Source organism: Triturus cristatus, chromosome 4_1, assembly GCF_964204655.1.
Source record: "Triturus cristatus chromosome 4_1, aTriCri1.1, whole genome shotgun sequence".
Taxonomy (NCBI): Eukaryota; Metazoa; Chordata; class Amphibia; order Caudata; family Salamandridae; genus Triturus; species Triturus cristatus.
In genome coordinates, this window is record NC_140585.1 from 1,156,644,587 (window position 1) to 1,156,660,521 (window position 15,935).

The following is a 15,935-nucleotide window of genomic DNA, read 5'->3' on the forward strand; positions in this document are numbered from 1 at the left end:
AGTGGCACTGAGCAGACTGTTCATTGTGGTATTGCAAAGGAAGTGGACCACCACCAAAAAGGCTCTGGTCATTTTGGAGCTTATGAACCTTGCCAAGTCAATTCACCTGCAAGGTCTGTCGCTCTCTAACAAGAATAACTTCTATTAGTGGTTGGCTTCTTATCTAGCATTCTATAGAGGTGTTGCCTTGGTCTATTGTATCTGACCAGGCGAATCCAAAGAAAGCCTTTAGATGCTGCGTTGGGGCAGGTGTTTGAGCATTCACAGTTGTTTTCAGTTTCACTTGATGAGTTATTCCCAGTGTTTCGAAGGAAGAGTCAGACACCAACCTGTTGCTCATTAGTAGATGTGCTAGGCTCTCTGGAATTTTATTTCATGCCTCCTCCATTCCTTTTTCACCCATGTTCAGGTTCCTAGATATTTAGTTTTGAGTGTCTACAATACTTTGGATACTTTAACATCTCTGTCTCCCTTAACATATTAATCTATTAGCAATACATATTAATATGCAACATCTGCCATGTTTGCTGAAGAGATTTTTCTAAGCACTTTTGGCACTGAATTGAACATGAAATAAATGATTGATCATTTATGAACTGTAGATTATCGGTTTCTGTTTTGGGTGTACTGATCAAACTGATTAAAACAAAAACTACACTTTTCCTCGCTGGTCCAATTCCTTCCCCTCAGCTAGCAGGACAGCCCATGGCCATAAGAAAGACTCATTAGCAAGAGTATATACTAACACTAGGTCAAAGGATAAACAAGGAAATATTGTACCCCAAAACTTGTGGCTTGCAGTCATAGGAACTTCATGGCTTAGTCTTCTGTAGTCACTGCACCTCAGGTTTGCTCAGTATTGGGCAGGGAAGTAAATATATCATTGAGACAACAGGATTTCTCCACAGTTATGACCTGCTGTCTCTTACTGAAATCGGATGCTCACTGAAATATTGACTGAGATTCTTCCTCCAGGAGCAGCAAAAAAGGCATCCACTAGACTTTTCTAGCTAAGTCAGCTGCCCTTGAGTATCTTCAAATAAGTAGACTTAGTGAACACTACAGGCGTAGCAATTGTGGTTCAGTGTCCATGTGCAGACCACCCTGGCAAAGGATATCTTATTTGCTTTTGAACATTCAGGATAAGGGCACACAGTTGGCCTTCAGTTGTAAAACTGTTTCCTGCCAATTCCTCTTCACAGGACTCTCCAGAGTACAAACTTTGCAGCAGCAACCTGAACAGCAGGCTCATATTCTCATTTTAACTGATACTGAAGTTTGAGGCAGTGGATCAACATCCCATTGGTAAAATGTGTATAAAAGCGGCATCCAAACCACCCCACTTTGTTTTTGTCTCAAGTTCTTTACCAATGAAAGGGGCGCTTCACAAAGTACTGGAAGAGCTGCCCTGTGACCGGGGTTAGTGTCTGTCTGAGAGACAGTCTTCCACAGGTGAAGGCCATCACCTGAAGTCTGCTCTTTCTGCTGAAGGAGTGGAGGGTCTGTCTAGTGCCCGCTGAGAGAGGGGAGGCATTTGCTTAGCCCTTCAGGAGAGGGATTGTCCAGAAAGGGAAGCCCAATGTGTTCCCAATGAGTACCACCCAGAGTAAGAAGACTACAGGATACAGCAAATCCAGGAGTGCCTGTATCACGAGTGGGTCTCCTTACCGCTCTACGTGGCTCCTGCGGAGAAATGCCTCATAGACTTCACCAACTCAAGTATAGCCTTGCGTGTTGGCAGCTGCTGTGGGCTGTGAACTGCTGCTGCCGCCTAAACTAGAATGAAAGAAGACACATCAATCCTAGGTGAAGCACAGTTGGCCTGGGAGGCTAAAAATACATGTCTGCTAAGCGGAGTCCAGTCGACTTGAGAAGAAGAAACCAAAGAGGTTGTGCCATGAAGTCCAGGCCCGCCATGCTGTAATCACTCATCATCTCTGCTGTTGAGGAGATGCTGCTTTCTAACTTTTGCTAAAGTGGTTTAGGTAGTGGAAAGCATATTCCAAGAATTCAAAGGAATGCTTGCGCACAGTGCATAGGCATCCAACAGAAAAGCATAACAATAGCAAAGTATCAGATTTCCCAAAGAAATAAAAATATGTATGCTAAAGTGCTTTCTTTTGTGCTAGAGGAACAAGTGTCATTACCAGAGTTAAGAACTTTAAAAACAGACAGCAGAACTTTGAAGCTGTCTGTTCAGCCCCTGGTCAAGCAGCAAAAGGGCCGGGGATGTTTGTTTGCATTCTATAAAGATAATACCATGCTTTCTTCTCCAGCTAATTGACGTACAAATCTTAGCAGTTGTAAAAACAAAGTGACAGCTTCTGGCATCCCAGCAAAAGGCATGCTATGGCAGCTAGTGAAGCACTTCCTGTCCTCTAAACAAAACATACACTCATACATAAAAATGTGCCTCATAAACGGAGGCAAAAACGAAACGAGCTTCTGTTGAAACTGACTGCAGAATCCACAAAAAGCCTTGCAGACGCCATACAGAGAGCGGTGGGGGAAGAGAAGCATGCAAGGACAGCTTTAAAAACATGCATTTTCCTGAAGTGCTTCACAAACAAAAAAAGAGTTCCCAAAAAGCGAGTAGTCGTGGAAGAATAAAAAGAGCCACTCAGGGAGGTGGTAAAGGATCTCTGCTCCATGAAAGACTAACTCGAGCTGGACAGCCTAAAGCAAATAAAGCCAGTGAATAGAAAGCATGCAAATGTGAAAACAAAAAGCAAAGCCAATGGTAAACAATGGACTGAATGCATTTCTAGGTCGGCTTCTAGCGTGTCCCCAAAATGTATTTGCTGTGCTGTCTAGTAGGTTTCGACCTAAACAGTCCTTTTAATGGAAACCCTTCAAAAGTCCTTATGTTGTGCAAGAGGGAGCGATCCCAGCCTCCTGGACCCATAGGATGTCTACTCCCATGTACCCATACATCCAAACCAGATGTACTGTGAGATTCTGAATGGCAGGGCAGTACTACCAATTCAGAGCACCTCTTTTCATCCTGAAATCTGCTTCATGGATATTTACGATGTGCTTAGCACCAGTGGCTGCCTTTCTGTGGGATCCGCAATACCAGGTATTTCTATACCCGGACAATTGGCTGGTGAATGTGTTCCACTGGTGGAGAAAACCTGTGCTTCCGTGAAGGCCAACTGTGAAGTGCAGCAGTACTGCTGCAATGTCTGGCGTCCCAAGAAGTCTTATCGGGTGGATGGCTGCAGTTGGAGGGCTTGGGTAGGCGGTGGGGATCATCACGACAATGTCATGAGTCATCGCCTCAAACAACTTCTGCTGTGGTGGAATTATCAAAAAGAACTTCAACACTGGCTTCCCTTTTCAACCAACAACTGACAGGATCACCATGTCAACAGGTGCCTACATGGAAGGCTGGGTTTCACATACAGTAGACGCATACTATCCACAAGAGACATGTGATTGGCGTGAGAGAAATTCTACCACATCAACATCTTTGAGCTTTGATAAGGTCTACAATGGTTTTTAAAGTGGCTAAAAAATCAAGGTGTTCTAATCTGAATCAACCACATAAACTCCATGTGTTACATTGTCAAACAGGCTGGGACGAGAGCCTGTCTGAGGAGACGCAGCAACTGTGAGCCTGGGTAACAGGAACCAGAGTAGCTATGTCTTGAGGACTTCTTCCAAGGATTCAAAACATGTAGATATATGTCCTCATTCTGTCCTTATTGGAGTGCCACGACTGGGAACTCCATAACCAACAACTTAAACAAGTCTTCAAGAAGCAGAGTTATTCCACCCTGGACCTGTTCATTATCCTGCAGAACACAAAATACCATCTATCACAAGCACGTTGTGACAGTCTTCCTCTAGCAGGAATTCCTTCTCAATGACTGGTTTGACCATTTTCATCTAGGTCTTTCTGCCGTTTCATCTCGTTCCAGAGGTTCTGAAGGCAGGCTGTAGCAGTCCTATTTGTTGATATTGATAATTTCAGCATGGCCATGCCAATTTTGGTGCACATGCCTAGGACGACTGACTAGGCGTCTGCCTAGCCCATTGAATATTGACCCAAAATTCTTGTCCAGGAGGAATGGACATGTCCTACATCACAATTTGAAGTTACAGAACCTGACAGCTTGGGTACCTAACCATCTAGAGTTCTACCATTTGGAGATCTCGTAAAAAATGCAGGGCTATACCAGCACAAGCAAGTGTGTCTGTGATGACAAAAAACAACATTAAGTGGAAACGTTTCTACCTATGGTGCAACAATAAAGGGATAAATACAACCACACCAAATATTACCGTTTGGTCCTTTCCTTAGTGAAGGAAGGCCTAAACGTATTTCTTCAGCTGTTTTTCATTTATCAGCAGTTTTAAAGGTCAGAACATGTCATGATGCTGCGTCTTTGTTTGCTCATAGGATCATTAATTCATTGATGGTCCCCACCTCCCGCTGGTTCTATGGGCGAACAAAGCGATACCAAAGAGGATGATGGACGGAGCACTTGAGCAAATCAAACACTCACCCCCAGTCAACTGAAATCCATCATCATTCTTTAGCTCACTCCACCACCCCAGTTCAGACATGGCCATATGCAAATCAGTCTGACCCTGTGCCTCGTGGGAACAGTCCAGCCCGAACTGCCAAGCCATGTATTCCCTGGACCGGAAACAAGCATCCTGGGACTGGTTTCAGTTTCATAACCCTCATCAGCCAGGCTATCTTGAATCCAGTAGCTATGGGAGCTGAACACCATGCTTAGTCAGCTTATGCTGCAGGCCTTTGAGGCCATCAGCTGAGTGGATCTCAAATATTTCTTGTGGAAGATAACACTTCTGCTCTGGCAAGGTCTTAACACTTGTCATATGCAATCAGAACTATTGTGGCCTTCTGGAGGAGTAGACAGCTTAGAAGCTTCATATCATTGGCTTAAGTTTGAGTTGTCTCAAATGAGGAGGAAGTGCTACTAAATAAATACTGCTGTTGCACCTATTGCCGTTCTAACACAGTTTATTGCTATTTTAAGAATACAGAAGATTCACAATTTTACGAAGGGGAATGACTCAATCATGTGAAGTCTCACATTGGAGGACTAGAGTTACAGGTAAAAACCTAATTTCAAATCATTTCGGCTCCTTAGATGATGACTTAACTTTTATGACACAACTGACTGATTCAGGAATTCTACTGAACTCCTGCAAACCTTATGAGACACCAGTCCTTTGCTCTTTAACACTAAAATAATGTGAGAATAGGGCATCTCATGACATTAATGTATTGAAATTTAAATCAGCCATCAGTGTTGGAGCTTTCTTTGAAATATCTGTATTTAATTTTCCTTGAAGATCAGTAATACTGCGAGTGACCTCACGTTTATGCCTATGGGTTTGATAATATTGCAACTTAATCAGTTACAACAACCAGTTTCCTTGACCCTGGAAGCTATACACATTCTGAATGTTTTTAGCATTCTTAAATTTTACTTAGAAAGAATGTGAACTTAATCATAGCACTAGAATGCCCAATGTTGCTATAGTGGGCTGGGTAGTCCTGTACCTATCAAACACCTTCAGATTATAGTTCAGTTTTCAAAAGGTATGTACCAATTTTTGACCTCTAAATGTAGGGCAGCCACATGGATCACTCGTACACCTTTTGCAATCATTGTCTGGATGCATCTTTGCTCCTATCTGGATGCATCTTTGCTCCAAGATGCAGCCTTTGACCAGGAAGCATTGCACAACCTGGCACATACGTTTCTATTTTGAAGGTTTTATAATAAAATTGCCTTTCATTTGGATTGGAAGGAGAGCAGTATTAAAGAGTATGCAATAACAACCTTTAGGGGGAATCAGAACTCTTTTCTCATAGCAACCATTTGTGAATAGTGTAAAGCAACCAGCAAGAAGTACTTAATACTCATTGTTTTATTCACTCAGAACACAAAGACAAGAGGTGTGTATTGACACCTCAATGTTTTCTCTTTACAGGTTCTATTCAGCCTGTGTGGTGCTTGGATTGCAGTTTCTGCATGATCACAAAATAGTCTACAGGTAAGAAAGCAGATTGACTTGTTGCACTTTATGAATATGAAGTTAAATGTCTGAGGAACGCTCCAGAGCCACATACAATGAGGATCAGGAAAAAATGTACATTGCCGGTGGCAGTATTGAGTGAGTGTAGTTCTGTATTGGTCTCTTCACAAAAGAATTAACAGATATGTTAAAAGGACAGATAGTGGGAGCTCTACGTAGCACCTGCCAATAAACAGTGTGTGCCTTAGGCCACACCAGCCAAGCAGCAATGTTTGTCCCAGGCACCACCTTCCAAGGAGCTTTGTAGTCCCCGGGAAGCATTCACCAAGAAGCTGTGAGCGTTTCAGGCAGCATAACCATATGAGGAATGTGAGCTGAAGACAGGGCCTCCTCATTTACTGAGCGAATTGCCAACATCAGAGGCTCATGGGGAGATTAAATAAAAAACACTGTTAGTTGACGTGAGTGGGATACTTGATAATTCCAGATTACAAATAAAGTGATGTTGTTTTTTCTTTCCAGGGACCTTAAACTGGACAACTTATTACTCGACACCGAAGGCTATGTGAAAATAGCAGATTTTGGTTTATGTAAAGAAGGTGTGTTGGTTTTTGTTTCAATTACTTGACATAGTGAGAAGTATATTTCCCAGAAAATTATGACTGTATACACCATACCGTTATGTTAGACCGAAGCTTAGCTGAGATTCAGAGGGTGTGTTTGGAGGAGAGGGGAGGATTTCCAAAGAGAGTTCTCGTCCTACTTACAGATGGAAGTGATTGGGAGAGCTCACTTAGTGAAGGTTAGCTTGAAGACTGTTGATTGTTTGAGGGGAGTGTTGCTCTTTTAGTGTGAGCCAACCTGAGCATAGTTGAACTGGTGACCAGCAGGGAAGGTCTCCCATTGAAGGCTAGGTTAGCTACTGTTGGAAATGTCATGTACTGGGGCGGTGTCAAATTGACAATTATCCTGGGTTTGGTTAGATTGTTTCTTGGTTGGGGAAATCTCTGCAATGGCTAGCCTGGGTATAGTAGAATGGTCACTTAATGCAGGAGTTGTGCTAATGAAGGCAAGCCTCCCCATCATTGGATTTTTCTTAAATTCACATGCTTGAACTTTTCCCTGGTAGACTGTACAAATGCACTCAAATGACACTGGAGCAACCACATCAACTTGTCATTTTTCCACCTGATTGAATGACCCAAACACCAGGTAGTGAATTGGAGAAACTCAGAGCTCAACTACCTTCATCAGAACCTCATTTGAGCAGATTTTCTATGGTGTCTCCAGTTTAAGGAAATAATCTTCTGCTGCGCTCCCAGTCACTTCATATCTGAAAGAGACACATTAGTGATAGATTCCTTACCTTAGAATAGAATATCCCCAGGTGTCAGACTGGATCCGGAAAGTTTACGTCAGCAGTACCCCTGCGCGTCGGTAGGCGTCGTCATACGGCTCCGCGTACATCGCTGGCATCGTAGCCACCGAGATGACGTCGTCAGAGCTACTTAGACGTGCCCACGCGTACTGACGTCAGTTCTTTCTTTTTCCGCGCAGCAGTGCAGCTCCGAGAGAGAGCGGTACCCCTAGTTAAAAGTTTTAACTTGGTTTCTGACAACTTGTTTTGTCGTGTACTTGACTCCTGGTGCAATAGGGATGCCCGGGTTTAAGTCCTGTAGGGCCTGCCGTCGAAACATGTCGGTATCGGACCCTCACGACGTGTGTCTCCTGCATGGGGCACGCCCGTGATCTCGAGGCGTGCCCCGATTGTCGGGTTATGGCGCCAAAAGCTTTGGGGGAGCTTTCCCGAAAGTTATTGGAGGTCCAGTAGTCGGTTCCGCACCGATCGAGGTCCTGATCCCATGAGAGGTCAAGGGACCGGTCGCGGAGCCATCAGCATCGCTCGTCGGAATCGGGAACAGGTAAGTCTAGGCGCCATAAAAAGTCGAAGAAGCGACGTCGCTCTACCTCTACCCCTCACTGGTCGTGAGACGCAGTGGAGGGTGCAGGCGGTAACTCCCCCGTGGCTCCGTTGGAGCCTCCGTCGTTGCCTGCGGCCTACCCACCCTTTCCGGGCCCGCACACGACTTCGGATGAGGTACAGGCCTTTATGTCAGCCTTGCGCGATTTGTTTGTCCTGCCGGGTCCCTCTGGAGCGCCTTCGGGCCCCGCCGATCCGTCGGAAGGGTTTGCCTCCATGCCGCCGCCTCTGGCCTCGGCTATGCCGGCACCATACCCTGCGGAGCCGCCGGCTCCGGCTCGGGCCCTTGGTGCCAGCTACGGCTTTGGCGCCAGCCCTGGATCCGGCTCCGGGCTCGGTGCCGCCGCTGATGCCGGACGGCACCGAACCGGGACTGGTATCTTACCCTCCCATTCCATTTCTTGGAGGGGAGTTTATCCCGTTTCCCAGGGCACCTCGTCCTTACCGGCCTCTTCAGCAACCGGTGGATGAAGGGGAATACTGGGAGGGGTCTGAGGACCCTCTTGCAGCTCAATGCGAGGATGAGCCTGAGTGGGAAGGCTATGTGGAGGGTCCAGTGGATCTGGATTTCTCTCCACACCCTGGTACTCTGTCCCCTTCTTCCGTGGCCATGGAGGAGGTTGGAACTTTTTCGGTGGTTTTGCCTAGGGCAACGGGGCTCTTAACCTCGAGCTCCCTTCTGTACCTATCAGGACCAATTTCTTAACTGAGGTCCTGCAGCCGCAGTCCTCCTCTGCGGAGCCGTTACTGCTTCAATGAAGCGCTTACTGATATCCTGTTGGGCACCTGGATTAAACCTAACACAGGAGTCCCTGTAGACAAGGGTGTGGCGCGCCGCCATCGCCCGGCGATCCCAGCTTTCTCACACAACACCCGACGCCTGAGAGTCTGGTTGTCCAGGCTTCTGCCTCACCGAGTGCGTTTCCTTCTGCTCCTCCGGACAAGGTATCTAGGAAACTGGAGCAATTTGGGAAAAAGATTTTCACATCTGCCAGCTCTGGGTTGCGGGCGGTGAATACTGCGTGCCTGCTAGGCCGCTATTCCCATTCTGTGTGGGTGCTGCCTCAGTGCCCTGTGGAGGCACGGGTGGTTCTCTCCCAAGCCATTACCGAAGGGAGAGATGCTGCAAAATGTACTATTCGTTGTGGGCCTCGACACGGCCGATTCTCTGGGTAGGGCACTTACCACAACTGTGGCGCTCCGTCGTTATGCTTCTCTCCCAACTACTGGCTTCTCTGGGGATGTCCAGAACACCCTGTTGGACATTCCCTTTGATGGTACACGCCTCTTTGGTGATAAGGCGAATGGCACCCTGGAACGCTTTAAGGACTCTTTGGATACGGCCCAGTCCTTGGGTCTCAACATCACGCATACTCCCTCGGGGTACGCTTTTCGGTCCTTTCGAGGTCAAGGCACCCAGACGCGTTATTTTCAGACCCGCAAGGCTGCGCAGCCACAGTCTCAGTGCAGCCGTGGACGTGGGACCCGCCGTGGTGGGTCCCGAGGACAGCAGACGGGTCAGTCCACCACCTCCTCTGCCGCCGCCGCTTCTAAACCTTCCTAGTTCGGTGTTTCAGACCCACCTGACGCCAGAGGGTGGCAGGATTCGCCATCACCTTCCCCACTGGCGCTCCATAACGTCAGACAGGTGGGTTCTGCAAATAGTCCGAAGGGGCTACTCCCTCCCCTTCGAATCTACCCCTCCAGCCATGCCACCTCCGTACCACCGCATGTCGGGGGAACACTTGGCACTTCTCCAGCAGGCCAAGGGGGCCATCGAGCGCGTTCTGATGCCAGAAGTAGGTCGTGGTTGTTACTCCCACTACTTCTTGGTTCCAAAGAAGTACAAGGGTCTGCGCCCTATCTTAGACCTCCGGAACGTCAATCGCTTCCCCCGGAAGGAGAAGTTCAAGATTCTCACACTTGCTCAGGTCTCGTCTGCCCTAGACCCGCAAGACTGGCTGGTAGCGTTGCACTTGCAGGATGCTTATTTTCATATCCCCATCCTGCCAGCCCACCGGCGTTACCTGCGGTTCACGGTGGGCCACGAGCACTTTCAGTTCACCGTGCTCCCTTTCGGCCTTACCAACGCCCCTCGGGTGTTCACGAAAGTGATGTTGGTGGTCGATGCTCATCTGCGCAGAACAGGGGTTTCAGTCTTCCTCTATCTCAACGACGGGCTGTTGAAGGTGGGCTCGCCCCACGCAGTCGTCTCCCACCTCCAGACTACGGCGACCTCCTGCATTTGCTGGGGTTTTCCATCAACGTGCCGAAGTCACACCTGATTCCCTCTCAGAAGCTCCTCTTCATCGGAGCAGTTCTGGATACGGCGCAGTTTTGGGTATCCTCCTGAACAGCGAGTCAGAGACATTCGGGCTATGATTCCGATCTTTCAGCCCTGGTCATGGGTTTCGGTCAGGAAGACACTGAGGCTGCTGGGCCTCATGGCCTCCTGCATTCTGCTGATCGATCAAGCCAGATGGCATATGCAGACTCTGCAGTGGGACCTGAAGTTCCAGTGGACGCAGCATCGGGGGGACCTGTCCGACTACGTCCTGATCTCGGAGGGCACTGCACGTGACTTGAAGTGGTGGCTCACGAACCAGCGGCAGATCCCTCTCCCTTCCCCAACCGGAGCAAACAGTAGTGACGGACGCGTCTCTCCTGGGATGGTGCGGCCACATGGGAGAGGCGGAGATCAGAGGCCTCTGGTCTCCAACGGAGTCCAAGCTTCATATCAACCTTTTGGAGCTCAGCGCGATCCTACTTGCACTCCAAACATTCCTTCCCTCTGTCAAGGGGAGAGTAGTGCATGTGCTCACAGACAACACCACCGCCATGTGGTACTGCAACAAACAGGGCGGGGTGGGGTCGTGGACCCTATGTCAGGAGGCTCTACGTCTCTGGACGTGGCTGGAACTTCAAGGCATTTCCTTGGTGGTTCAACAACTGGCAGGTACCCTGAACGACAGGGCGGATAAACTCAGCCGAAGGAGCATGTTGGATCACGAATGGCGTCTTCACTCAGAGGTGGTGCAAGGTCTCTTTCAGCAGTGTGGAGAACCTTGGTTAGATCTATTCACCACCGAATGGAACGCGCAATGTCAGCAGTTCTGCGCGTTGGAGTTTCCAAGGCGGCACTCGCTAGGCAACGCTTTTCATCGTGAGTGGAGTTGCGGTCTGTTGGACGCCTATACCACTTCTGCCCAGAGTGCTGAAGAAGATCAGGCGCGACCGGGCCCAAGTCATTCTTGTGGCACCGGACTGGGCTCGAAGAGTTTGGTATCCCGAGCTACTCAGTATAAGCGTGGATCCCCCATCCAACTGCCTCTTCAGGAGGATCTCCTGTCGCAGCAACAGGGGACGGTCCTCCACCCGAACCTGTCCAGCCTCCACCTCCTTGCGTGGAGATTGAGCGGCGACAGCTGATTCCATTTGACTTGCCTTCCGAAGTCTGTAATGTGATTCTGGCAGCCAGGCTTCCCTCCACTAAAATGGTATATGCCTGTCGGTTGAAAAAATTTGTGGCGTGGTGTACAGCAAAATCTGTTGATCCTCTTGCTGCCCCTCTTTCTGAGGTCCTATTTATCCTCCTTTCTTTGGCCCAGCAGGGCTCTACTTTGGGCACTATCAAGGGCTACCTTTCTGCTCTTTCAGCCTTTCTCGGGCTGCCTGATCAGCCCTCTCTTTTCAAGTCCCCAGTTGTCAATAGATTTCTCAAAGGCATTACTCACCTTTTCCCTCCTATTCCTTTTGTGATGCCTCAATGGGACTTTAATCTGGTTCTCACATATCTGATGTGCGCTCCATTTGAGCCTCTTCATAACTGTCCTTTGCGGTTATTGTCTGAGAAAACTGTCTTCCTGGTGGCTTTACCTCCACTCGGCGGATGAGTGAGATCCAAGCTCTTTCCTGCAAACCTCCTTTCCTGGCGATTCATCCGGACAAGGTTGTGTTTCAACCGCGTTCCTCCTTTCTACCAAAAGTAGTCTCTGCCTTTCACTTCGGGCAAACTGTAACTCTGCCCACTTTCTTTCCGCTTCCGCACCCTTCAAGAGAAGAGGAGAGGCTCCACCGTCTGGATCTAAAACATGCGCTCTCGTTCTATCTCAACCGCACACAAAAGTTCCGGGTGGATGACCAGCTCTTTGTTGGGTATGTGGGCGCTAAAAAAGGCCGGGCTGTGCACAAGAGAACTATCTCCCGATGGGTTGTCTTGTGCATTAAAGCCTGTTACTCTGGCTGAAAAAGAACCTACGGTTGGGCTGCGCGCCATTCTACCAAGGCGACGACAGCTACCACAGCATTGGGGTGCGGTGTTCCCCTGCAAGACATCTATCAGGCGGCCACTTGGGCCTCATTGCATAATTTCACTAAGCACTATTGCCTTGACAGTCAGGTCCGGAGAGACAGCTTCTTTGGCCGTTCAGTTCTCCGTGACTTTCTGGTGTATTCTAACTTTGCAGACCCACCACCGGGTTTGGTATTGCTTGGGTATGTATTCTAAGGTAAGGAATCTATCACTAACGTGTCTCTTTCAGATGCACAAGTTACTTACTTGTGTAACAATATATCTGTAAGAGACATTAGTTAGTGATAGATTCTTTACCGCCCGCCCATCCTCCCCGTTCTGTGAACTGTTCTCTAGGGTTCAGGTCATCCCTTACAGGGCCCTAGTTCTACTGCACCAGTAGTCGGTCTCTGGCATGGCTCTGCGCTTCTGGTGCAGAAAGGTTGTGTGCAGAACTGACGTCAGTGCGCGTGGGCGCGTCTAAGTAGCTCTGACGACGTCATCTCGGCAGCTTTGACGTCAGCGACGTACGCGGAGTCGTACGACGACGCCTACCGACCATAGGGGTACTGCTGACGAAAAACTTCCGCATCCAGTCTGACGCCTGGGGATATTCTATTCTAAGGTAACCAATCTATCACTAACTAATATATCGTTACACAAGTAAGTAACTTGTGCTTTTGTCTTTTTTCAAGTCTCGGTCTTTTTGCTTTGTGAGCCATCTCAATCTCAGCTTTATATAGGGAAGGTGTTGCAAGACTTTTTTCACCTTTTTGGTGGTAGTTACGATGAGTAAGAGCTCTTCAAAATGTCTGAGACATTTTCAAAGGAGTCTCTCTCCAAAGCTTGCAGTTCCTGTACCAAAAAGAAATATAACTTAAATTATCCTTTCAACCTGTACATCTATTGTCTTGATGCTGGTCTTAAACTTAAAGTATAGGACACCTGCCATACATTTTCAGTAAAAACACTCAAAAGACCATAAGAGACTTCTACCAAAGCTCTATAAAAAGAAAAGTCTGCTGCTACCTCCAGATCTGCCCCAAAAAAGTAGAAACTTGATCTGGAAGTAAATGAAAAGACTTGAACTGCACCGTTACCTACACACACAGAAGAAATTCCAAGAATAGACACCCACAAGACCTCTTTGAGAAGTACAGTCCCTTCAATTTCTGCTGAAATGTTATTTACAAAAATCAAAATTCGCAGCTTATTGCCTCATCCGCTGTTAAGCTGACTTCTGTCGAGTTGCGTTCACAACTGCCAGTTGCTGCCTCACCAGCTGTCTCCATCCATCTGTCATCACCTCTGTAATCAGATGCCCCACAGTCGAACCGATCAACAGTTTTTCCACCACTCTGTATAATACCCATAATTCAGCTGAGCCTCTGCTGTTGTTCTCTTATTGACTACTGCTTCTGCAGTAACAGCCTTGTCATTTTAGCCACCGGAATACCATTTGCGTTAGTTTTGTGTCCATCTTGGCCTGCCTGTCATACTTTCATCAGTAACCACAGAGTTTGTCACTTCTGCTTTTCTACCTCTGGATCATCAGGCATAGCCTGTTACCCAGTCAGTTGCCCAGCCATCGGTTTCATCTGCCTTACCCATCTCACCCACTATATCTACTATACCAATGCAGACTATTCTTATCCCCCCTATCAGAATATCTTTTCAACCTCCAGTCCGACAGTTGTGGTATTTTCCTACTGAACAAGACGTTGAGGATGATCAAGAACAGGATGACCATGAACAACAGAAAGAACACATGGAAGTTTTCTTTGTGAGGACGATGAGTCAAGTTCAACAAAAATCAAAAAAGTATCACACCTATCTCATTGTAGACCTAGGCCGTGGCGGCTGGTGATCCTTAAAACTGGTGGGGGGTTTATATTTGCACTGAATTGAAGTGAGCTAGCCCAAATTCTTCTAGAAGGGCTACAGAGTATACAGGTGTCCCCATTCTCTCATGGAACATCCTCTATGTACCGCTTTATGTCAATAATTGCATACAACATGGCAGGCAAGAAATTCGCCATTGATTGCATCTATATGCCATTGGTGACTCACATGTTCTATATTATCATTCGCATGCCAAGGTCAGAATTTAATTAAGGTTGCCCGTCTCTCCACACTCCGACACCCTTCCCCCCCAAAAAATGGCTAGCCTCCCCAATGCTAGAAATTGTTGCCAGTATGCTGTAGCCAGCATTTTGCACCAGGTGTCCTATACCTCACACACATTCGCTCATTCATTCACTTACACACTTTATCACTCAGATACCTTGAAGCGACTAAGTAAGATGTTGCATGGAAAAAAAAAAACCATCTAGGATGCAAGAGGAAGACAAAGATGTGAAATGGAAGCAGTGGCTGTATCATTCACATTGATTACCTTAGGGCTTTTACAATTGTTTTTAAGACATCTTTCTGTGCTTCTGCTTTAGGAAAGAATGCAGTACCATATATGAGGCTTTTTCAAATATTGCTTTAAAATGCTTTCCATAAAGGCCACTTAAGGTTCACATTAGGCACACTCTATCCACATCAATGGAACCTGGTTTTGACATAACTATTTCCCTCTACAGTGCGGTCGGCGAAATATCTTTCTTGTAGTTGCACCACATTATGCAGACTCTATCCTCATCAGCGTTCCTAGCTCTCTTTTTCTGCTTTACCCACCTTAATAAAGACTCTTTCAGTTTTGGCTCAACACCTACGTTTCAGACTCTCACCATTTACCAGTGTCTGAAATGTCTTTAGTTTGATGACAACTCATAGCCAACAAGTATGCTAAAACATGACATATTTGATCAAATTAAGTGCAAGCAAACTTATAGACACACAAACACAGAGAACTACTGCATTATTCAGCAGACAAATTAACAAGCATCTAATCTTAATCAGTTGCTGTTTTTAGTAAAACTGCGCTCTTGTGTATACAATAAAATGAAGTGTATTTACAAAAGACTGGCAATGAAAAAGAGATGGAAGGAAGAAAGTTGAAGGCTTGGGAGAGGCTGATAGGATGACAGACTTACCTGTGACAGGAGATGAGACGAGGCCAGCCATCTTTTTGCAGCTCCAGTTCTCCGACGCAATGCTGTGAAGCACAGCAAGCTTGAAGGAGAAAGTGAAAGCAAGTAGCTTTCTCATGTAAACAGATACGCTCTGCACACTGCACAGCTAAAGCATGTGCAGTGTATCTGTGTACTCCATGTGACCCTTGCGTCATAGTCATCAGAGCTCGCAACTCTAATGACACCAGGTCACATGGTAAAAAGATGCCCTGCCTTTCTCCTTCCCACATAGGCTGCCTCGTTCATCACTCGGAGATTGATAGGTAGCCTCGGGCAGTACAGGGCCGAACCCCTAAGTGCCTGGGGCTGTCTTACAAAGTGATGCTTGGTGTGCGTCAGCAAGGGGTGTTACCAGGTGAACCTGAAGCTGCCATCTCTCTTCTCCACCTCCAGCACCTCCAAGTGCAACTTTTTCTTGGGTCCACCCTAAATGCTGTCTCCAGTAAGGCATACCCAAACCAACAGAGTGCTAGCTTTCCAGCAGCTGCTGCCTCTTTCATCCAAATTTTCAACCCAGTCAGAATAGTAATGAGTCTGCTACCGAAGTTCCATTCAGCATAGT

The 15,935-nt window shown here is 47.2% G+C and overlaps 1 protein-coding gene across 3 annotated transcripts in view; it reads left to right on the forward strand.

The window, feature by feature from the left end:
- LOC146856237 (serine/threonine-protein kinase N1-like) overlaps window positions 1-15,935 on the forward strand; it is a 443,024-nt gene that overhangs the window by 385,620 nt on the left and 41,469 nt on the right. For all 3 annotated transcript variants that reach the window (XM_085654308.1, XM_085654306.1, XM_085654307.1), the window contains exons 17-18: window positions 5,977-6,039; window positions 6,544-6,620. In XM_085654308.1, coding sequence (XP_085510434.1) covers window positions 5,977-6,039; window positions 6,544-6,620 — 140 coding nt within the window. The remainder of the gene's footprint in view (window positions 1-5,976; window positions 6,040-6,543; window positions 6,621-15,935) is intronic.